General features: G+C 37.7%; 3 protein-coding genes across 8 annotated transcripts in view; 2 read left to right on the top strand and 1 right to left on the bottom strand.

Moving 5' to 3' along the window:
* LOC119660961 (glutamate receptor ionotropic, kainate 2) overlaps positions 1 to 7,001 on the top strand; it is a 45,556-nt gene extending 38,555 nt beyond the window's left edge. For 2 of the 3 annotated variants that reach the window (XM_038070004.1, XM_038070006.1), the window contains 6 exons: positions 2,125 to 2,580; positions 3,764 to 3,965; positions 4,080 to 4,268; positions 5,311 to 5,666; positions 6,211 to 6,351; positions 6,411 to 7,001. In XM_038070004.1, the coding sequence (XP_037925932.1) occupies positions 2,125 to 2,580; positions 3,764 to 3,965; positions 4,080 to 4,268; positions 5,311 to 5,666; positions 6,211 to 6,351; positions 6,411 to 6,629 (1,563 nt within the window). In that variant the 3' untranslated portion in view covers positions 6,630 to 7,001. The remainder of the gene's footprint in view (positions 1 to 2,124; positions 2,581 to 3,763; positions 3,966 to 4,079; positions 4,269 to 5,310; positions 5,667 to 6,210; positions 6,352 to 6,410) is intronic. The other variant, XM_038070005.1, reaches the window with a different exon arrangement.
* A 1,767-nt stretch (positions 7,002 to 8,768) lies between these two features.
* On the top strand, positions 8,769 to 10,306 carry LOC119660964 (peroxiredoxin 1). The gene is made up of 3 exons (XM_038070008.1): positions 8,769 to 8,929; positions 9,241 to 9,384; positions 9,448 to 10,306. The coding sequence occupies exons 2-3, from the start codon at positions 9,257 to 9,259 to the stop codon at positions 9,908 to 9,910; spliced, it is 591 nt and encodes a 196-aa protein (XP_037925936.1). The 5' UTR covers positions 8,769 to 8,929; positions 9,241 to 9,256; the 3' UTR covers positions 9,911 to 10,306.
* Positions 10,307 to 12,900: 2,594 nt separating this feature from the next.
* Positions 12,901 to 15,991, bottom strand: LOC119660796 (RING finger protein 11). Of its 4 annotated transcripts, none has more exons than XM_038069614.1 (4): positions 15,691 to 15,991; positions 14,798 to 15,625; positions 13,863 to 14,736; positions 12,901 to 13,801 (listed from the first exon to the last, which is right to left on the bottom strand). In XM_038069614.1, exons 3-4 carry the CDS (start codon positions 13,971 to 13,973, stop codon positions 13,475 to 13,477), a joined length of 438 nt encoding a protein of 145 aa, XP_037925542.1. In that variant the 5' UTR covers positions 13,974 to 14,736; positions 14,798 to 15,625; positions 15,691 to 15,991; the 3' UTR covers positions 12,901 to 13,474. The 4 variants fall into 4 exon arrangements, with proteins under 4 accessions (XP_037925542.1, XP_037925544.1, XP_037925545.1 ...); XM_038069616.1 differs by having other exon boundaries at positions 14,798 to 15,342; positions 15,871 to 15,990; XM_038069617.1 differs by having other exon boundaries at positions 14,798 to 15,332; positions 15,871 to 15,976.
* Between the last annotated feature and the right edge of the window lie 8,661 nt (positions 15,992 to 24,652).

Here is a 24,652-nt window from a genome sequence, read left to right as displayed (position 1 = left end):
TTTGATCCCATGAATGGTTAGAGTTTATCGGGATGGTTCGTTGCGTGGTTTTTCTGCGGATGTCAAACTCCACCCTCCCATCCCTGTTTATTATGTTGACATCCAAAAAAGGTAGGCTGTAGTCCACTTTCTTCTCCACTGTGAAGGTAATCTTTTTGTGAATGTTGTTGACACAAAGGTTGCATTTTGTCTCTTGACCACGGCAAGAACATCATCCGCATATCTTGCCCAAGAAGGAGGGTCTATTCCCTCCTTTTCCATCCTTTCTTCTATCTTTTTATGATAATTTCATCGAGTAGTGAGTGGGGACTATCCATTACAAGTCCTGAGGTTGTCTTATAGAATCTACCCCTGAAGGTCAAATAGGTTTCGCGTCATACATAGGGAGGCCAGTTTTGTATATTCTCCACTCAGGTGAACCTTCTCTTTATATAAGGTCTTCTTCCAGATAACAGAGCACCTTCTCTACAGGGATGCTAGTGAACGGGGCTTTCACATAAAAGGAGTCTAGTATTTCGTCGCTTACTATTTCCTTCAGGTTTTCTCGGATCCGACGATTATATCCCCCATTTCCTTTCCAAGTTTCTGGAGTTTAGGAAGGCACCTGATCCTTGGAAGAGTTCGGTTGGACACGTGCATCGTTGATATGTTTCCAATGATATCTTGGCATCTCTTTATCGCATTTTTCCACCCGCTTAATCGATTCTGGGAGAAGGTCTTTCCTTAACTCATGGAAGTTACCATTGTTCAACTATTCCATGACTGCTTCATCGCAGTCCTCCTTGTCCATGATTGCAATCGCATTCCACTTGTCCGCGTTTATATTAAAAACTGGTTTTTCCTTGAGACCCCTGACGATGGCGGCTTCTTCGTTCCTCGTTTTGGTCCTCTTATCCTTGGCATCATCTAGTATGAGTTTGGTCGGTCCTTTTCTTACAGTTTCCTTTTCGTCTGTTGGGTGTTATTGAATGGCCGCTTCGATGTCCACTTTTATGCCTTGTATTGGTTGTCTGCTTGTGAAGTCCTAGCTATGATCCTGGGGTTGAGAAATTGAAAAAAAATTAACTTTATAGGAGGCAAATAGAACTACATGAGGAATCTCCTTGAAGACAGGGTAATAAATAGTGCGGTGCAAAATTTCTATGCTTAAAGGGGAAACCACATTAGAAGGCTTATTTTCACCGACTTGTGAGAGAGTCCCTGTACTCAATAACCGCTCGGTTCCCCTAATGTGGTCCCCGCCTTTAAAAACTACTTTAGAGGACTGATAAAAAATAAATGAGGTATACCCAATTGTTCAGTTATATCTAAAATGTTTAATTTACCGGCAACAATGATATCCTAAATTCTGATCCAAGTAAAGAAAAGAGGACAGCTCAAAAAGCCATTAGCTATCACCGGTAGCGGAGCGAAACCCTAATAAAAGGGAAGTCAGAAGAATAAAGCAGAAGGACGAGTAGCAAGTACCACAACACAAGGAAATTTAAGCATACAAACCATCAAATGGACACGTAATTGAGTTCTAAGAATGAAAGATACATTTTCGGTTTAAAAAGATAAAAATAAAAGAAAATAATCTTGTCGTGCTGAAAAAGCATTATTTTAGATAGATAGGCAGTGCTAGGATTTTGGCACCCAAGTTGACTTTAGGTTAATTAAGGGGGAAACCACATTAGGAGGTTTTCAGAATTGAGGGTTTTTTTTATTGCCAAGATCGTTAGCCTAGCTATCCCCAGAATATGCTGTAGAAAGTTCAAAGGGAAATTCGTGGTCCTTTAGATTTTATAGGGATAGAAACGAGCCATTATCCGGTGCAGGCTCAGAGTCTGCCGCCCAGGGATGGTGCAAAATGGAATATTTTTTTTTGAGCACCTGAAAAACTTTGGATTTGATTATTTTCAACTGCATTGCATTTGGTTAGTAAAGATGAGCTGCCGAAAAATTTTGCACCGCACTACCCCTATTTTGAATCCCTATTCTTAATATCAGGCTGAGGTCGCGGATTAGGTCTTCACATCGGTCACTCGGAACACAGCCTCTATGAATGTTGCTTGTTGAGTGTATATGTATATCCAATCAATATCAGTTGCCAAATTATAACAATAATCATCATAATTTTGCTAGGTTCCTACAACGCCACCAACAAGGCTTTTCTCTTTTATGAACCCGCTAGCCGTAGATATATGGCTCTATGTTTTAGCCGCTTATGTTCTGGTTTCCATAACAATGTATACGGTGGCAAGATTCTCTCCATATGAATGGCACAACCCACATCCTTGTAATACGGAGAGTGATATAACTGAAAATCAGTTCACTATAGCCAATAGTTTCTGGTTTACAATTGGAACATTGATGCAACAAGGATCGGATTTGAATCCGAAGGCTACATCAACACGAATAGTTAGTGCCATTTGGTGGTTTTTTACATTGATTATAATTTCATCATATACAGCAAATTTAGCTGCATTTTTAACTGTTGAACGTATGATTACGCCTATTGAAAATGCCGAGGATTTAGCTGGTCAAACGGAAATATCCTATGGCACGCTAGAGAGTGGATCGACAATGACTTTTTTTCGGGTAAGTACAAAACGCTAGAGTTCCTGGCAAAAAAATTACAAACACTTTTAGATTTCATCATTGCCTGCATTTGGCTTTGTCCTTCCTTCTTGTCGGAATCACCTAATTGGTTTGCGGTAATAAAACGAAGGGCTGGTCCTTTTTACAGAAAGTATAATGGCCTGGTCCTCTTAAGACACGAATTAATTTAGAGACTACAATCAGGGTCCGGCCGGGATTGGCGTGCCCCTCAGTAAAGAGTACATGAGAGGTCTATCTGATACCTCTTCCGCAACTGAGAGGTACAGGGCTCGAGTTATACAGTGAAACTCTACACAAGAGCCTACAAGGAGCTTTGCTCACGATATGGACACAACCACAATCACGTTGAATCTACCACAAGGGGATCAACCGCAAATAATCCTGGAGGGAGCACATTCACCAAGAATTCTTCTAAAGCCTATGCGCAAAATAGCCGTCCCTGTTCTGGTAGTACCAGCAAACCTCCGCCCCTCCCCCTCCTGCACCCATTCCAGACTTGGATGTGAACGCCCTCCATAAGCACGTGGTGACAAAATGCAAGGGGAAGTGTATCATCTGATTTCCTTACTTCTTCCTGAAGTGTTCACCTACTGCATCGCGACCAGCAAACCAATGTGAATACAGCGTTTCCCGGTGTCACCACAAGGAGGTTTTTCACAGCTACTTGGTTTTAGTTTGGTCGACAGGGTTCAGGGTTCAATGTTACAGCTTTTGACATCAGACCATAGGGTTCCTTGCAGAGCCAGATATAAATGCGCCTTTTCCAAAGGGCTCTTGCGTTCAATGTCACAGCTTTTGACATCAGACCATAGGGTTTCTTGCAGAGCCAGATATAAATGCACCTTTTCCAAAGGGCTCTTGCCAGTTCCTCGGTCTTTCTAAGAAGGTTGCCAATATTTAGCCTACAGACAGGTTCAGTTCATAGAAAATAAAAACACCAAAAAATGACAATTACATAGTATATGCTGCTTTGTAACATTTATCTGGTCACAAGTGTATATTTAAATAAAAAATTTAGCTAATTTTCCAAGTGTTTGTAATTTTTTGGCCAGGGTCTGTATATATTCTTTCATTATTCTAAAAAACACAACACTCTTCAGAAGGGTTGCTCATCCCATTATTGGTACCCACCCTCTTCTTTAATACACTCCTTTTTTATTAGGATTCCATGATAGAAACGTATAAGAAAATGTGGCGCTTCATGGAGAATAAAAAGCCAACTGTGTTCACTAGTACGTACGAGGAAGGCATCAAAAGGGTTTTAGAAGGGAATTACGCATTTCTAATGGAATCTACAATGTTAGATTATATTGTTCAACGTGACTGTAATCTAACACAAATCGGAGGTCTCCTAGATACAAAGGGTTAGTTAGTTTCAAAACCTATATAAATAGAGAAAATAGAAATCCTCTAGCGAATACAAAACTTTGGGAATTTTTTGGATTTAGTCCTACTAATTATCACTATTATCCATGCAGGATACGGTATTGCAACACCTATGGGATCGCCATGGCGTGATAAAATCTCTCTAGCCATTTTAGAGCTACAAGAAAAAGGTGAAATTCAAATGCTCTATGATAAATGGTGGAAAAATGCTGGTGAGACATGCATAAGAAAGGATAAGAGCAAGGAATCAAAAGCAAATGCTTTAGGTGTTGATAACATAGGTAAGTTTCAGGCTTAGATAGAACACGTGGGCCATTGAATTCCGGGACTAACCAATAAAAACGCATTTTTTTTTTGCAAAATTCGACTTTATTCATCATGATGGTTGCCTTCCATAGCGATATAGTCATTCCAGGGTTTTTCTAAACTTTAGATACCTCTTTTATAAGACACTGCGAGTCTAGTCTGAAAATTGACCTCAGTTGCGGCTATAACTTCATTATCATAGCCGAATCTGTTTCCCTGGAGCTCCCTTTTGAGATCTGCGAAGAAGTAGAAAGTAGATGGGGTGAGGTCTGTCAAATATGGGGGGGTGGGTGTAAGAGCAAATCGAATCGCAAATCGTGCAATTTCCTCCTCATTTTCATCGACTTGTGAATCGGTGCATTATCCTTGTGAAACAGCGGTTTTTTTCTTTGTCATGGAAGGTCTTCTCTGCTTAATTGCGGCAAACAATCGATCCAATAATTCAATATAGTAGTCGCCGTTGATCTTCAGAAGAAAGTCCAAAAACAAAATTCCGTGGATTTCCCAAGACACAGAGGCCATGACCTTGCCTCCTGGCTGTTGTGTCTTCGTACGCTTTGGACGGCTTTCGCACTATCGTCTTCATTCGGCTGACGCTCTTTTTGACTCCGGAATCATCAATTTGCTGTTGTTTTTGATCCACTGTAAGCAAACGCGGCGCCCACTTGGAACAAATTTTTTTCATATCCAAATTGCTATGCACAATTTTGGACACAGTGCCCTTTAATATCTGCAGGATCATACCTATGTCCTTCAAGCTCGCGTTGGTTCTACCGAGAAACATGGTTGGTTTAAGTTAGTCTCGGAAATTCATGACCCATGTGTTAGAATTCCCTTAAATCCCTTTATTTGAAGTTCGTTTAAGCATGATTACCCCATATACATTTCTCAAGCCCAGATCCCCTTGTAATTATGAAGAAAAAACGTTTCTAATTTGTATAAAGTTTTAGCATTTTTTTGTCGTCTCAAAATTCATCAGGTATGGACACTATGAATTCTAACTTTCACTTTACATAGGCGGCGTTTTTGTGGTGCTTTTATGCGGCTTAGCGATTGCTGTTCTAGTTGCAATAATAGAGTTTTGTCACAATGCACGCAAACAGACATTTATCACGACAGGATTCCTTATAAAAGGGCAACCTTCTTATCAAGCACATCAACAACAGTCACTCTACTCAGAAATGACTGAGGAGCTTTGCTTTGCACTGAAATGTTTAGGATCTCGACAACGTCCAACACTGCGACGTCAGTGTTCAAAATGTCTAACACCACCTCCCCCGCCACCTCCTCCGCCACCATCAACACTCGGCAAAGTTCGATCACATTCTCAACAGCAATATCGCAGCAAATCATCCAATGATTTACATTCCACGGTGAGAACAGTTGGTAATACTTTGAATGAGTTTTGCGAGTGTCTTGTAACGTGAGACGGACCTGATTTTCAAGAATTTGCGCAAAAATAAAAGGCGCTCATCTGCTGACTTTAGACGATCAGTATTTTATCAGTCCATAAGCCAATCCATCAAAAATGGGCTGATGAAATGACTGATGGAATGGCGTGTTTAGTATAAACAAGACGACAAAAGACCACTTTTGTTGCATGTATTTAAAGACCCGAACCATGCCGAAGTCATGTTTCGACTAAGAACATAATGACAACTGCACTACACTCAACTTATCATCAGTCCTGCCAGTCTGACAGATTTTATTTAAAAGTTTAGATTTTCATCAGTGCAAGAGTCATTGCCATAAAATTACAAGTAATTTCGACATTCAGTCCTGGCACCAGGCTGATGAAATACTGAAAGCCCAAGGCCCGCCTAAGGTCAGCCATAGCTACTACTAAAATCAAGTCCGCCTGGCAAACAATGAAAATGCCACTTACAGGTTACTTTCCCTCTCTCTATATTTTCCCAGTCGTCAAGTCTTAACTTAACCCCAACATCGGAATCTCCTGCGCCAACTGAAGGACTAATACGTTCTAGTAGTGCTGAAACGGCAATTAGTTGCGTTGCTCGCAGCCGTGAGCCAAATGATGGTGTTATTACTAGTCAAAAGGCAAGTGATAAAAACATTTCCCAACAACACCATACCATTAATATCATCACTTCCATTAGCATCCACACAAATATCAGCAACAAAATCTGCGGACAAGCAATCATCCTTTTTCGCATACGCAATTAAATCAAAAACAACAAATCCATTATCACCTCTTGCATCATCAATCACGTCACCAGTCGCAGTGCACTAACGACTATGAGATGAGAAATTTGAAAAATTCAAACCTTTCACAGTCTATACCTAAAAACATGCATCAAAAAGAATTTGATACATAACCTCTTCTCATTGTATTGTATTTAACTAGAAGAAATAAGGAAAATGCCGTCATCGCCTGAGCTACTTCCATGGAAATTATAGTCAACTAAATAGGCAAGGAGGTCCGGGAAATCCTCAACAAGTCGCATTGGAATGCTGAAGAAGGAAAATCATCAAAGCAGGATTATCGTCCTGCCAAGTGTTCGTTTATTTTGTATCGGTTTTAGTTCTAACACGATCATTCAGTTTCCTACGTTGAAATTGAAAAACGATTTTTTTTAGCAAGTTTCCTTTTGAAAGTGTTATATGAAACTATTTATGTATGCATATTTATACAGTTTTATGTGTGTACATAATTATGTAGGTAAGCAAATAAACAAAAAATACAAAAATTAGGTCAATTTTTTCATCACATGCAGGAGCCCAATTAGCGGGCTGCGCCGTTTTGATACCACAAACTCCTATGATCGTGACTGCTGTTACGAGACAAGGGAGGCAGAGTCCGGTTTCCCCCTGTTCTCCGCAGCTTCGGTATGCAGGGTATCCCGAGCCTGGCGGCATGATCCCCTATGGGTCAGACCGCCATGATCTTCTACGCATTTGCACGACACCAACTGTACCCGCCAGAAGACTGCCAAGAGCAGAGCTCCGTCCCCCGCCCATTCCCCTCTACGTTCCTATAATCGGGAACCCTGAGGACTGGGAGCTTGAGCGTGCCGCCCAGACTGTTCATCGCGCTTCTGCACTGCCCCAACAGCCTGGAGAATATATTGTCGCTGAGTACAAGTCTAATTACGCTTGGGGTTCAGATCATGCCCCAATCATCGACAGACTTCCAGTATCACTTTTTGTAAAGGTTCTATTGCAGGCATAGAAAGCTATGCAGGCCTTCTTCACCCTGAGTTCTATGTTCAATCACATCATCCATTGGAAGAGTGCTCGGGTTGTTCCTATCCTGAAGCCAAAACCCTCTAAATCCTGATAGCTACAGGTCTGTCTCGATCCTTTCATCCTCCGCCAAGATATTCGAGCGGATCATGAAAGTAATCATCAACGAGCACTGTGACTCCAATCATTCAGCCAAACAATTTCAATTCGTCAACCGACCCAAACACTTGGTTGAGCATGCGCTCCTCGGGCTCAAATCGGGCGTCCTCCTCAACCTCAACGGGAACGCGCCGACCATAGCCTGCCTCCTTGATATCAAGAAATCTTTCGGCAATACGAATTCGCCTATAAGTTTTCCGAAGTCCTCCATTTTCATCCGCACCTCTGCAAGCTAATTCTTAGATTTCTTGAGGGGCGGAAATCTCAAGTCCAATTCCATGAATACCACTCTTTTCCCTATTCTAGTCCGGCTGGCATTCCTCAGGGATCAGTCCTCTCTGCTACTCTTTTCTCCCTGTTCACCGCAGACCTACCTACCTAAACCAGCTCCACACCCAAATCTAATCCGAATCCTCCAATACGCGGATGACCTCATCCTCTACACCTCCGCCATAAACATCCAGGCCGGTGAAGCCCGCCTGAATTCCTATTTGGACGAGCTCTACCGGTAGTTCACTCGCTGGAAACTATCCCTAAATTCGCAGAAGTGCGAGACTATCGTATTCTGCTTGGCTCCTGGCGACTTATGAATTGCCCGGACTCTTTCTTCCATACTTGGGGGTGGCAGATTTCGAAGGTTCGTTCTACTGCCTCCGCTCGGCAGTCTCCTCTGTAGGGGCGTGAACGTTAATGAGGCTTATATTTCTAAACTGGTCCCTGTCCAACGCATCTCCTGTAACGCTGTTACATCAGCCCTATATTGGGGCAAGGTATCGATTAGCTGCTTGGCAGCTTCGTCTCTGTACATGGCGCGCGTTCCATGAGAAAATGCACAAATCGTTATTCCTTTGGCGATGCCGGGTTTGTCGTTGCATAATCCGTCCAGTCCGTAAATTTAATTGAAAGTTCACTCCTTTGACAGGAAATGGGTTTTTGCGATTTCCGGAAAACTAACTGTTTTAAGCTTTTGTCGCTAGAGTGCGATATGGTTTTAGTCTAAGCTAATGTGCCTAATGTGGAACGAAACTTAACGAAAACTGAATTCAAATAGCGGCCATCATTGCTTTTTGCACCAAGCTCGAAGCATAGTACAAAGACGCACTAGAAGAGCTTTTCCGTGTTTCGTCTGCTTTAGCAATCTAAAAAACCGGCAAAGACTTTATTCTATCATCGATAGCCGTGAGGTTGGTTAGGTTCTAGCGGGCGCAGACGCTGTTTCTAGACTTTATTTCCTATACGAATTCGGGGAAGTGATACCACTTGTTATTCGAAGGTAAGTTTCTTGTAATTAGATATAAACTGGGTTTTTGATGGCGTTGTTGAATACGGGAGCGTCGTAAAAGCAGAAACGTGGTTACAAACCGGAATTCGCCACCGGGGAAGGTTCTGGAATGGAAGTCTGTCATTTTTTTGGTAGTGGCTACGTGCCGGCCGGGACTCACAAACTATCTGATTAGCATCGCTTTTCCGGTTTCGATTCCATAGTAACGCAGTGTAATAGACAAAAAAACAGTGGAATTACGTAACATCCAATGATTTGTCTGTAATTTCACTCAAAAGTGTTATTTCATTGTTTCGTCGCAGTATTGAGTCAGCAAAAATGCCGCAAATCCAGAAGCCCGCTCCACAATTCAAAGGCCAAGCCGTTATTAACGGACAATTCAAGGAGATTAGCCTTTCGGACTACAAGGGAAAGTATGTGGTGTTGTTCTTCTACCCTCTAGACTTGTAAGTACCCCTTGGACCATAGTTGTTAGTGTTGCAGATGAAAGATTTTCCTATTCCTTGCAGTACATTTGTTTGCCCAACTGAAATCATAGCATTCTCTGAACGGGCCCAGGAATTCCGTAAGATCAACTGTGAGGTCATTGCATGCTCCACAGACAGCCACTTCACACATCTGGCATGGATCAATACCCCGCGCAAACAGGGCGGATTAGGCAAACTAGACGTCCCATTGCTTGCCGACAAATCCATGTCGATCTCTCGCAATTACGGCGTTTTGGATGAGGATAGTGGCGTACCTTTCCGTGGCCTGTTCATCATTGACAACACACCAGAACAGAAACTGCGCCAGATCACTGTTAACGACTTGCCTGTTGGTCGTAGCGTCGATGAAACTCTACGTTTAGTCCAAGCATTCCAGTTCACCGACGAACACGGTGAAGTATGTCCGGCAAATTGGAAACCCGGCGATAAGACCATGGTCGCGGATACCAACAAGTCTAAGGAGTACTTCAGTGCCGTTAATTAAGAGGAAAAAAAAAAACGGAAACAGGGAGTCTGTGTATGACGCTAAGCGTTACATGGAACAGAGATTTGTGTTTTTTATGATTTAATTTCGAAGTAACAAGAATATGCAAATATCCTAGAAGTTTTCAGAACATGTATTCATGGTATTATTTCATAGATGCTACTAATGTTTATAATTGATTTATTTATTCTCAAAGATGTAAAGTAGTTGAAACTTGGCATGACTTGGCCATGACTTTATGGCGAGGAATTGCCGTTTAAACAGTTCTTACCTTGTTCCTTCGATTTTTTTTTAGTATTACCTGAACAACTCTAATTATATCGAGCTGAATAGAATTCAAGAATGTCGAAATATTTGTAAATTGATGGAAATAAATGAAAGTGTACTGCTTTAAAAGTTGGTCTCAAACTATATGATGTCCGGAGCACAAGAAAACATTCCAAATGGGATGAATAAATCTCCATGCATATAAAGCGTCTAATTCTGTTGTATAAAATGAGTTTCAAGATGAATGACGCTCACTTATTCACCTGCAACTCGTAACTTATCCATCCATTCCATCTAGAATACGTTGTCTTGCCTAGAACATGCGAAAACTGCACGTTTTATGGCTCATCTAAAGCTTTTTATTTCCAGCCCGTAATAAATACGTTACTGATTACGTTTGTATCTTGATAAGCACTCAGACGATTCATATCATAAATATTGCTCCATTAATCCATGCATATCTACCTAGTGAAATGCACACGTGCCTCCCGCTTTTGAGTCCGGCCATTAATGACCGCCATGACAGTATGTATTGATTATCAAATGCGTTTCTCTGTTTGGAAACCATTGAAAATTACCGACGAGTGCAAAGCAATGAGAATGAATTTTAAAAACTGCAATAAATGCTTTCTGAACAAATAAAGATAGCATCCTACATGATCATACCAATAATTGCATAAATATTTGCAATGGGGATAGCTCAATGATCATTTCATAGATAATCCAGCATAATTGCTGTTGATATTTAACTAAGCGGTCGCTCCAGCCTGCACTAGTTAGAGAGGCTAGAGGCAACATGATCGGATCGGGTAACAAGCCTCTAATGCTAGGCCGTCCATCTCAGTCAATGCGGCAAGACGGCTCCGGTCCTGTCGAAAAATAAGCCAAGGGTTCTTGAAGCATGGACGGCGTCAGGACGTAAGTTAGCTCGATCAAAATAAATACGTGTCTAGGAAAGACCGAGGAACTCGCAAGAGCCCCTCGGAAAAGGTCCATGCAAAGATCTACAGCCTGCCTGCTAATGATTATATCATTGTTTCAGGCGACCTTAGTTTGGTTTACTGGGGGGAGCCGCAGATCCGAGGCGGCGGGTAAATTTAGGATAGGACAGATCTGCGTTAGCAGCTTCTTGCTATTAGCAAAGTTCAGTCTCGGCAACCAGACGATGCATGCATATATTAAAATGGGTTTGATTATGGATGGATGGATCCAGTGCATCTGTTTTGGTGAAAGTCCCCAGATCTTACCTATCGCGTTCCTACAGTATCAGAGCAATCTGCAGGATTTCTGATATTATTCCTGGATATGGTGCTTCCACGTTAACTTGGGGCCAAAATGTACTCCTAAATACTTGACTGTTCCCTCCAAATATATTTCCGCCCCTGCTAAGGTGGGTAGCGTATAGCTCCCCACCTGACGCTCCTAGTGAACATAACTAGCCCAGTCTTCCTAGCGTTCACCGTGAGTCTATTACCGAGGCACCAACTGTGAATTTCATTCAAGCGGTCACATATTGTGTCCGCAAACTTGCCGGAAATTATTACGGCTAGGTCGTCCGCAAATGCTTGCGCGAAGACGTTTTTGTTCTCCATAAGCCACAGCAGGCTATCCATTACTAAGAGCCATAACAGCGGAGAACCTCTCCTAGGAGGAGTTTCCTCCTAAGCTGTATGCACTGCTCAGTATCGTAACCGGATGGATTAGGGTCATCATATAGGACCTACCTATCGGCTTCGATGGCCTGGGGTGCAAATGAAGGCCTAGCCGTTGCCGGCCGAGCCCTCCTTGCAATAGAACGAACCCTCGAAGCCTGTCCCAGATATGATATTAAAATCATACTTGGGGATTTTAACAGCTAAGTAGGGATGGAGCCCGTATTCAGGCGATACGATAACGGACTGCGGATTATTCAATTAGCAGTGTCACACGAAATGATTATTGGAAGTATCTGGCTTGCACGGGAAGCCGTCCACAAACAAATGTGGGCTTTTCCAGGCGGGACCACTTTCAACTAAATTGACCACGTGCTGATCGAACGCCGCCACCTCTTAGCCTTGATGAATTTCAGAACATATAGGGGGCCAATATAGGCTCGGACCACTATCCCCTTGACATGGTGCTCCGAGCTCGAATTTCGACACCACTGACAATCAGGTGAGAATTAACACTGAAACCATCCACAACACAGCCCTCCGCGACAACAGAGGTCATGGAGATGAAGCATCAACAAATGATCTTCACAACAACCTGAAGAACGTTACCACTGATACAGCCACATTTTCAAAGCACGCGTGCACGCGCAGAGACTTATCACGAACTCTGTCGAGCCTCATACGCCCGGAACATCATTGGCTCATACCAAAGAGGCTTCACTCCAGGTAAATTAGCAACAGATTAGATTTTCTCTCTACAGCAAGCGATGGAAAAACTGTTGGGAGTATGGCCATCAGTTGCACCATCTCTTCATCGACTTTAAAGCTGTACACGGCTATGAGAGAATTCGGTATCCCAACGAAATTGATAAGACTGACGCTGACCAATGTGCGAGGCCAGATAAAAGCAGCAGGACCACTCTCAAGTCCATTCTACATGAACAACGGTCTCCGACAAGGGGATACTCTATCATGCGTCCTCTTTCGACTTTTAGCAAAGAATTCGATACTTCACCGAGGAAAAGAATAACAACCAAGCAAATGGGAAACGCAATTACACTCCATGTCGAGTTCCATGTAAAACAAATTAGATATATTTATAGGTATTCATTGTTTTTCTATCTAATGATTCTTGAAACTTTTATGTTTACTTATCTACATATGTATATGCATAGGCGTATCTTATATATAATCCAAAAACGAGATTATAGCCCTAAATTGCTGAAATTATGTGTATATACACGTATATTTATATAAATTGTTTCGGCATTTTCACATGATCTGTACCGCTGGTACATATGGACGATGATCAGATGGACTGATCATGGCCATCGTGTGTTTTTATTTTTCGGATTTCTATAAATTACCAAAACATCTCTATTACATTTGCTTTTTATTAACATTTACGTATCGATAAAGGGTGAAACTAAGAATTCATTTTATGGGTAGGATTGATGGATGCCTAAAAGATATGAAAATAAAACAAAAAAAAAAACATTTCTTCTCACTCGCCCACCGTTGTTACACACTTTTGCCTTTCGCCTTCCCATTCGTGTTTTTACTAGTTCCTATTATTTTTTACAGTTTTCAATCTATTTCTAAATATAATTTCTTGTCATATATGCAATAAATTTCATATATAACTTTACGTCGTTTCGTAGGTTGTTAGAAGAGCGGCATCAACCGGTTCCATACAACTTGGGCATGTTAAACTACGCATCAGCCAATCATCAATACAGCTAACGTGATATATATGCATACATGGTAAATATCGTACAGCTTCTTCTACTGAAAATTCAACCATACATATTACACATTCGCGAGATTTCTTACTGCACCCATCGTATGACCCGATCGGCAAATGTTGTATGAGACCAATCCGTTTGGCGATTTTTACTTGCTCCTCTTCAGTAAGATGTGATGCTGGACGGCTAACTGATGGTGATGGATAAAATACTGGTTGTATAATTTCCTGGAAAAAGTAAGGTACATGGTGATATCCACGTGGTAACAGAGAGCGGATAATAAATTACCGAATAGAGTGGCGGCCCTAGGGGGTCAGCTGAAGACTCACGCGTTGGTTCATTGCCGCCCCGCAGAAGCGAGATATCATCCGCTGCTGATCGTTTCAAACAGTTTCCCATACTGAATATTCCCTTATGTATAATACACGCTAATTTCCACTCTTCCCTCAAATTTATTACTAACACCAAAATCTTAGTAAAACGGCTGAGGCAGCGCGTCTAGATCTACTGGATTTTTAGCATAGCAACGATTTTGATTGTGTCACCTTTGTAGACAACGAAAAATAAGATTCATCTGACTAAATCAATCCCGGACACACAGCTTTACTTTAGGAATCACAAAAAAAGAGGAGGTTAGGCAGTAAAAAATGAAATCTGCGGATTAGTAAATTATAAGAAAGCGATATCGCTATTATTTACACTAGAATAACTGCAAGAAGGTCGTTTTCTCTAACATGCTTTGAAGTATCAGCTCATTTTCCACATATTTACTATAAAACCAGTACAGATTCTAGTTTAGTAAAATCTAAGAGATAAATTTGATATTATTTAACGTTGAAACAACTAATAAAAGGTGCTTCAATCGTCGATGAATAATCTGGGTGGGAACTGTTTATGGAAGTTTCAAATCTAGGCGCTTGGATGTATCGACTTGTCCCAAATTACATCCAGAGGAAATGGGATAGAACTGAGAATTCAACCCCGAGTTATGCTTAAATAAACCGATGAAGTTGCAAATCCAACAGCTCCTTGTTTCGGGAATGTAGGAGTGTGCCTTAGGTAGTTCCTAGCTTGGAGACAACCCTACATAGAGCAGGCAACTAACGCAGCAATCTCTCAACTGAATCTGGCTGCAATGTTTCGAAATTCCTTAGTCTGAATACTGAAAAAGAGGAAAGTTATTAGCTAGACAACGTAATACTTTTAATTCAAGGATAACCTACATCGTCCTTTCTGAAGCCAATGATGCACTTCTAAGCCAGATGGTTTTGTAAGACAACTATGTATTAGCGAGTCTCTAGGACCTTCCCCATAGTTCCCTTGCTCCCTTAAGACCAAGCAACTTTATTTGAAAACCAAAGTATGTTCCGTACACGGTCGAATCAACTATTTTGCATAATGTATTCATTTATTCCTTTCACTGCACGATGGCTCTACCACTAATGTCATTCGCAACAACCACGGAACACAATTAACAGATGACCAATGTAGAATGTTGTCTGCAGTCCATACATTCCAATGAAAATACGTTCGAAATCGGACATTACTAGAACCAAATCACGCCAAAATTGCGTCGCAGATTCCTAGAAATTGTTCAGTTTTGCACACTTCAAAGTATCTCTGACCTTGCTTAGGTTGCACCATTAAAATATTCGACAAGATGAAAATTGTATCTTGTCCTTAGAATATTCACATCACAATCGCTTCAATTTCATAGCGAACATTCGGGTTGGGGGAGGTAATCGGTAAACAGGCCAGCTGTAATCGACTAAAAGAATTGAAAAAAAAAAAAAAATAATTTGCATCTATCACGGGAAGAGATCACCAAACAATCGCGTTTTGTACGCCCGAGTCGAGTCTTTCGGAAAACAGTGGACTCCCTTTGTTCTGTCGTATTTCTTTCGTCACCTGCTGTCACTTGCGACGATGCACTTTATCAAAATTCCATGAATTCGCTAATTAAATGGAAATCTTCGTAGAAAATTGCAATTGTTGCCTTTTCAATCGAGACGGGACGACCACGGCAACAAGATATCACAGCTTAAGTCTTCCTAGAAATTTCAATAGAACCGAACAATGGGCTGTCTCCCTTAACACCAACATACGGTATACCAACAATGATCAGCTGCGATTGATGCTACACTTCATGCTAGACTGACAGCAGCGAAAGGAAAACAGAGTAAACATTCTCAACGCGAAAAGCAATTCAGCGGAGATTCTTACTTAACGAACCATGATTAATGTGAAAATCACAAAAGAACTATACTTTCCCCTGCCAGTGTTGAGAAAAGTCTACCTTTCAAGGAGATATAAATTCACACCAAACAGCCCGTCATCTACGTCAACACCTGCCCTTAAAAAATATAATTCCAGGGTGACAAATACTTCCTCCAACAACTGTCATTTTAGCACTGCTCTGAGTGGTATAATGCGCAGGGTACAGTTAGCACGAACGGTCGACTCATCTGAGCTGTCAAACTTACTTCCATCGGGCAATGTCCAAAGCACTCGTTTGATCTGTCACTCGCAAAAATGGCTGACGTTAATGCCAATTTTCACAACTATCTTCCAACCGAGCGCTTTGGTATGTTGATCCTGGCAAAATTGCAAGAGAGATGTCTTCGATGGTGTGGGCATGTAATTCGCGCTAATGAGAATTCACTAGTCAAGATTGGTCTAAATATCGAAGTCTATGGTAAGCGAACAAAAAACTGGCCGAAACAAAGGTGGCTTGATACGCTAAATGAGGTTTGAATCCTTCGCGATTGCATCCAGATCAGGCTTTGGATAGAACTAAATGCAACCGAACAGAACGAGCCGATCCCCTTGCGCACAGGACAAAGAAGACGAAGTCCATGGCGCAACTATTACTTAGAAAGTCTCGAAAAACTGGGCTTTAAGCACCATCCCCCATATTAACTGTGGGTCAGGCGTTACATTATACACTTGCTCTCAGACGCTGATACTCTCAGATCTCAAGATCATAAATCAGGTTCCTTTTCATTATTTTGCAAGTACTTAACGAGAAATTAACATTTAAATCCTCGAAAAGTGATTTTTCAGCTTTTCTCCCATTTTCGTCATCAACAAATCGCAGGCTATACACTTGCTTTCCGACGCTGACACCCTCAAATTTCCAAATCACAAATCGGGGTTTTTTCCTTCCCCTATATGTATCTTTCCTCCATCCTTTAATGCAACACAATTATCCACCGAACAAACAACAACATAAGAGAGGTTTTTCCTGACTTTCCCCTCTATAGAATTAGCCATAAGATAAATTAATGCTACCGTAAATTAAGTCTAGTATTAAGCAAAATGTTAGTCCATAGGTAAAGTTAAGCTGTTAGAGATAAGTCTAGTATTAATTTTAGTCATAAACTATCTGTAACAAAATCAAAGAAAATAAATTGAATGTGTTAAGAAAAAAAAACGTCCAAATCCTTGAAAAATGATTTTTCAGCTTTTCCCCCATTTCCGTCATCAAAAAATCAAAGGCTATACACTTGCTTTCTGACGCTGATACCCTAAAATTTCAAAATCGAAAATTGGGTTTTTTTTTCATTATTTGGAACGTACTAAACGAGAAATTAACGTCTAAATCCTCGAAAAATGATTTTTCAGCTTTTACCCATTTTCGTCATCAAAAAATCAAAGGCTATAACCTTGCTTTTTTGCTCTGATACCCTAAAATTTCAAAATCGAAAATTGGATTTTTTTTTCATTATTTGGAACGTACTAAACGAGAAATTAACGTCTAAATCCTCGAAAAATGATTTTTCAGCTTTTACCCATTTTCGTCATCAAAAAATCAAAGGCTATAACCTTGCTTTTTTGCTCTGATACCCTAAAATTTCAAAATCGAAAATTGGATTTTTTTTTCATTATTTGGAACGTACTAAACGAGAAATTAACGTCTAAATCCTCGAAAAATGATTTTTCAGCTTTTACCCATTTTCGTCATCAAAAAATCAAAGGCTATAACCTTGCTTTTTTGCTCTGATACCCTAAAATTTCAAAATCGAAAATTGGATTTTTTTTTCATTATTTGGAACGTACTAAACGAGAAATTAACGTCTAAATCCTCGAAAAATGATTTTTCAGCTTTTACCCATTTTCGTCATCAAAAAATCAAAGGCTATAACCTTGCTTTTTTGCTCTGATACCCTAAAATTTCAAAATCGAAAATTGGATTTTTTTTTCATTATTTGGAACGTACTAAACGAGAAATTAACGTCTAAATCCTCGAAAAATGATTTTTCAGCTTTTACCCATTTTCGTCATCAAAAAATCAAAGGCTATAACCTTGCTTTTTTGCTCTGATACCCTAAAATTTCAAAATCGAAAATTGGATTTTTTTTTCATTATTTGGAACGTACTAAACGAGAAATTAACGTCTAAATCCTCGAAAAATGATTTTTCAGCTTTTACCCATTTTCGTCATCAAAAAATCAAAGGCTATAACCTTGCTTTTTTGCTCTGATACCCTAAAATTTCAAAATCGAAAATTGGATTTTTTTTTCATTATTTGGAACGTACTAAACGAGAAATTAACGTCTAAATCCTCGAAAAATGATTTTTCAGCTTTTACCCATTTTCGTCATCAAAAAATCAAAGGCTATAACCTTGCTTTTTTGCTCTGATACCCTAAAATTTCAAAATCGAAAATTGGATTTTTTTTTCATTATTTGGAACGTACTAAACGAGAAATTAACGTCTAAATCCTCGAAAAATGATTTTTCAGCTTTTACCCATTTTCGTCATCAAAAAATCAAAGGCTATAACCTTGCTTTTTTGCTCTGATACCCTAAAATTTCAAAATCGAAAATTGGATTTTTTTTTCATTATTTGGAACGTACTAAACGAGAAATTAACGTCTAAATCCTCGAAAAATGATTTTTCAGCTTTTACCCATTTTCGTCATCAAAAAATCAAAGGCTATAACCTTGCTTTTTTGCTCTGATACCCTAAAATTTCAAAATCGAAAATTGGATTTTTTTTTCATTATTTGGAACGTACTAAACGAGAAATTAACGTCTAAATCCTCGAAAAATGATTTTTCAGCTTTTACCCATTTTCGTCATCAAAAAATCAAAGGCTATAACCTTGCTTTTTTGCTCTGATACCCTAAAATTTCAAAATCGAAAATTGGATTTTTTTTTCATTATTTGGAACGTACTAAACGAGAAATTAACGTCTAAATCCTCGAAAAATGATTTTTTCAGCTTTTACCCATTTTCGTCATCAAAAAATCAAAGGCTATAACCTTGCTTTTTTGCTCTGATACCCTAAAATTTCAAAATCGAAAATTGGATTTTTTTTTCATTATTTGGAACGTACTAAACGAGAAATTAACGTCTAAATCCTCGAAAAATGATTTTTCAGCTTTTACCCATTTTCGTCATCAAAAAATCAAAGGCTATAACCTTGCTTTTTTGCTCTGATACCCTAAAATTTCAAAATCGAAAATTGGATTTTTTTTTCATTATTTGGAACGTACTAAACGAGAAATTAACGTCTAAATCCTCGAAAAATGATTTTTCAGCTTTTACCCATTTTCGTCATCAAAAAATCAAAGGCTATAACCTTGCTTTTTTGCTCTGATACCCTAAAATTTCAAAATCGAAAATTGGATTTTTTTTTCATTATTTGGAACGTACTAAACGAGAAATTAACGTCTAAATCCTCGAAAAATGATTTTTCAGCTTTTACCCATTTTCGTCATCAAAAAATCAAAGGCTATAACCTTGCTTTTTTGCTCTGATACCCTAAAATTTCAAAATCGAAAATTGGATTTTTTTTTCATTATTTGGAACGTACTAAACGAGAAATTAACGTCTAAATCCTCGAAAAATGATTTTTCAGCTTTTACCCATTTTCGTCATCAAAAAATCAAAGGCTATAACCTTGCTTTTTTGCTCTGATACCCTAAAATTTCAAAATCGAAAATTGGATTTTTTTTTCATTATTTGGAACGTACTAAACGAGAAATTAACGTCTAAATCCTCGAAAAATGATTTTTCAGCTTTTACCCATTTTCGTCATCAAAAAATCAAAGGCTATAACCTTGCTTTTTTGCTCTGATACCCTAAAATTTCAAAATCGAAAATTGGATTTTTTTTTCATTATTTGGAACGTACTAAACGAGAAATTAACGTCTAAATCCTCGAAAAATGATTTTTCAGCTTTTACCCATTTTCGTCATCAAAAAATCAAAGGCTATAACCTTGCTTTTTTGCTCTGATACCCTAAAATTTCAAAATCGAAAATTGGATTTTTTTTTCATTATTTGGAACGTACTAAACGAGAAATTAACGTCTAAATCCTCGAAAAATGATTTTTCAGCTTTTACCCATTTTCGTCATCAAAAAATCAAAGGCTATAACCTTGCTTTTTTGCTCTGATACCCTAAAATTTCAAAATCGAAAATTGGATTTTTTTTTCATTATTTGGAACGTACTAAACGAGAAATTAACGTCTAAATCCTCGAAAAATGATTTTTCAGCTTTTACCCATTTTCGTCATCAAAAAATCAAAGGCTATAACCTTGCTTTTTTGCTCTGATACCCTAAAATTTCAAAATCGAAAATTGGATTTTTTTTTCATTATTTGGAACGTACTAAACGAGAAATTAACGTCTAAATCCTCGAAAAATGATTTTTTCAGCTTTTACCCATTTTCGTCATCAAAAAATCAAAGGCTATAACCTTGCTTTTTTGCTCTGATACCCTAAAATTTCAAAATCGAAAATTGGATTTTTTTTTCATTATTTGGAACGTACTAAACGAGAAATTAACGTCTAAATCCTCGAAAAATGATTTTTCAGCTTTTACCCATTTTCGTCATCAAAAAATCAAAGGCTATAACCTTGCTTTTTTGCTCTGATACCCTAAAATTTCAAAATCGAAAATTGGATTTTTTTTTTCATTATTTGGAACGTACTAAACGAGAAATTAACGTCTAAATCCTCGAAAAATGATTTTTCAGCTTTTACCCATTTTCGTCATCAAAAAATCAAAGGCTATAACCTTGCTTTTTTGCTCTGATACCCTAAAATTTCAAAATCGAAAATTGGATTTTTTTTTCATTATTTGGAACGTACTAAACGAGAAATTAACGTCTAAATCCTCGAAAAATGATTTTTCAGCTTTTACCCATTTTCGTCATCAAAAAATCAAAGGCTATAACCTTGCTTTTTTGCTCTGATACCCTAAAATTTCAAAATCGAAAATTGGATTTTTTTTTCATTATTTGGAACGTACTAAACGAGAAATTAACGTCTAAATCCTCGAAAAATGATTTTTCAGCTTTTACCCATTTTCGTCATCAAAAAATCAAAGGCTATAACCTTGCTTTTTTGCTCTGATACCCTAAAATTTCAAAATCGAAAATTGGATTTTTTTTTCATTATTTGGAACGTACTAAACGAGAAATTAACGTCTAAATCCTCGAAAAATGATTTTTCAGCTTTTACCCATTTTCGTCATCAAAAAATCAAAGGCTATAACCTTGCTTTTTTGCTCTGATACCCTAAAATTTCAAAATCGAAAATTGGATTTTTTTTTTCATTATTTGGAACGTACTAAACGAGAAATTAACGTCTAAATCCTCGAAAAATGATTTTTCAGCTTTTACCCATTTTCGTCATCAAAAAATCAAAGGCTATAACCTTGCTTTTTTGCTCTGATACCCTAAAATTTCAAAATCGAAAATTGGATTTTTTTTTCATTATTTGGAACGTACTAAACGAGAAATTAACGTCTAAATCCTCGAAAAATGATTTTTTCAGCTTTTACCCATTTTCGTCATCAAAAAATCAAAGGCTATAACCTTGCTTTTTTGCTCTGATACCCTAAAATTTCAAAATCGAAAATTGGATTTTTTTTTCATTATTTGGAACGTACTAAACGAGAAATTAACGTCTAAATCCTCGAAAAATGATTTTTCAGCTTTTACCCATTTTCGTCATCAAAAAATCAAAGGCTATAACCTTGCTTTTTTGCTCTGATACCCTAAAATTTCAAAATCGAAAATTGGATTTTTTTTTTCATTATTTGGAACGTACTAAACGAGAAATTAACGTCTAAATCCTCGAAAAATGATTTTTCAGCTTTTACCCATTTTCGTCATCAAAAAATCAAAGGCTATAACCTTGCTTTTTTGCTCTGATACCCTAAAATTTCAAAATCGAAAATTGGATTTTTTTTTCATTATTTGGAACGTACTAAACGAGAAATTAACGTCTAAATCCTCGAAAAATGATTTTTCAGCTTTTACCCATTTTCGTCATCAAAAAATCAAAGGCTATAACCTTGCTTTTTTGCTCTGATACCCTAAAATTTCAAAATCGAAAATTGGATTTTTTTTTCATTATTTGGAACGTACTAAACGAGAAATTAACGTCTAAATCCTCGAAAAATGATTTTTCAGCTTTTACCCATTTTCGTCATCAAAAAATCAAAGGCTATAACCTTGCTTTTTTGCTCTGATACCCTAAAATTTCAAAATCGAAAATTGGATTTTTTTTTCATTATTTGGAACGTACTAAACGAGAAATTAACGTCTAAATCCTCGAAAAATGATTTTTCAGCTTTTACCCATTTTCGTCATCAAAAAATCAAAGGCTATAACCTTGCTTTTTTGCTCTGATACCCTAAAATTTCAAAATCGAAAATTGGATTTTTTTTTTCATTATTTGGAACGTACTAAACGAGAAATTAACGTCTAAATCCTCGAAAAATGATTTTTCAGCTTTTACCCATTTTCGTCATCAAAAATCAAAGGCTATAACCTTGCTTTTTTGCTCTGATACCCTAAAATTTCAAAATCGAAAATTGGATTTTTTTTTCATTATTTGGAACGTACTAAACGAGAAATTAACGTCTAAATCCTCGAAAAATGATTTTTCAGCTTTTACCCATTTTCGTCATCAAAAAATCAAAGGCTATAACCTTGCTTTTTTGCTCTGATACCCTAAAATTTCAAAATCGAAAATTGGATTTTTTTTTCATTATTTGGAACGTACTAAACGAGAAATTAACGTCTAAATCCTCGAAAAATGATTTTTCAGCTTTTTACCCATTTTCGTCATCAAAAAATCAAAGGCTATAACCTTGCTTTTTTGCTCTGATACCCTAAAATTTCAAAATCGAAAATTGGATTTTTTTTTCATTATTTGGAACGTACTAAACGAGAAATTAACGTCTAAATCCTCGAAAAATGATTTTTCAGCTTTTACCCATTTTCGTCATCAAAAAATCAAAGGCTATAACCTTGCTTTTTTGCTCTGATACCCTAAAATTTCAAAATCGAAAATTGGATTTTTTTTTCATTATTTGGAACGTACTAAACGAGAAATTAACGTCTAAATCCTCGAAAAATGATTTTTCAGCTTTTACCCATTTTCGTCATCAAAAAATCAAAGGCTATAACCTTGCTTTTTTGCTCTGATACCCTAAAATTTCAAAATCGAAAATTGGATTTTTTTTTCATTATTTGGAACGTACTAAACGAGAAATTAACGTCTAAATCCTCGAAAAATGATTTTTCAGCTTTTACCCATTTTCGTCATCAAAAAATCAAAGGCTATAACCTTGCTTTTTTGCTCTGATACCCTAAAATTTCAAAATCGAAAATTGGATTTTTTTTTTCATTATTTGGAACGTACTAAACGAGAAATTAACGTCTAAATCCTCGAAAAATGATTTTTCAGCTTTTACCCATTTTCGTCATCAAAAAATCAAAGGCTATAACCTTGCTTTTTTGCTCTGATACCCTAAAATTTCAAAATCGAAAATTGGATTTTTTTTTCATTATTTGGAACGTACTAAACGAGAAATTAACGTCTAAATCCTCGAAAAATGATTTTTCAGCTTTTACCCATTTTCGTCATCAAAAAATCAAAGGCTATAACCTTGCTTTTTTGCTCTGATACCCTAAAATTTCAAAATCGAAAATTGGATTTTTTTTTCATTATTTGGAACGTACTAAACGAGAAATTAACGTCTAAATCCTCGAAAAATGATTTTTCAGCTTTTACCCATTTTCGTCATCAAAAAATCAAAGGCTATAACCTTGCTTTTTTGCTCTGATACCCTAAAATTTCAAAATCGAAAATTGGATTTTTTTTTCATTATTTGGAACGTACTAAACGAGAAATTAACGTCTAAATCCTCGAAAAATGATTTTTCAGCTTTTACCCATTTTCGTCATCAAAAAATCAAAGGCTATAACCTTGCTTTTTTGCTCTGATACCCTAAAATTTCAAAATCGAAAATTGGATTTTTTTTTCATTATTTGGAACGTACTAAACGAGAAATTAACGTCTAAATCCTCGAAAAATGATTTTTCAGCTTTTACCCATTTTCGTCATCAAAAAATCAAAGGCTATAACCTTGCTTTTTTGCTCTGATACCCTAAAATTTCAAAATCGAAAATTGGATTTTTTTTTCATTATTTGGAACGTACTAAACGAGAAATTAACGTCTAAATCCTCGAAAAATGATTTTTCAGCTTTTACCCATTTTCGTCATCAAAAAATCAAGGCTATAACCTTGCTTTTTTGCTCTGATACCCTAAAATTTCAAAATCGAAATTGGATTTTTTTTTTCATTATTTGGAACGTACTAAACGAGAAATTAACGTCTAAATCCTCGAAAAATGATTTTTCAGCTTTTACCCATTTTCGTCATCAAAAAATCAAAGGCTATAACCTTGCTTTTTTGCTCTGATACCCTAAATTTCAAAATCGAAAATTGGATTTTTTTTTTCATTATTTGGAACGTACTAAACGAGAAATTAACGTCTAAATCCTCGAAAAATGATTTTTTCAGCTTTTACCCATTTTCGTCATCAAAAAATCAAAGGCTATAACCTTGCTTTTTTGCTCTGATACCCTAAAATTTCAAAATCGAAAATTGGATTTTTTTTTTCATTATTTGGAACGTACTAAACGAGAAATTAACGTCTAAATCCTCGAAAAATGATTTTTCAGCTTTTACCCATTTTCGTCATCAAAAAATCAAAGGCTATAACCTTGCTTTTTTGCTCTGATACCCTAAAATTTCAAAATCGAAAAT

This window comes from Hermetia illucens, chromosome 7 (genome assembly GCF_905115235.1).
Source record: "Hermetia illucens chromosome 7, iHerIll2.2.curated.20191125, whole genome shotgun sequence".
Lineage (NCBI taxonomy): Eukaryota > Metazoa > Arthropoda > Insecta > Diptera > Stratiomyidae > Hermetia > Hermetia illucens.
Note: the sequence above shows the minus strand (reverse complement) of the source record. Positions and strands in the feature narration are given on the sequence as shown.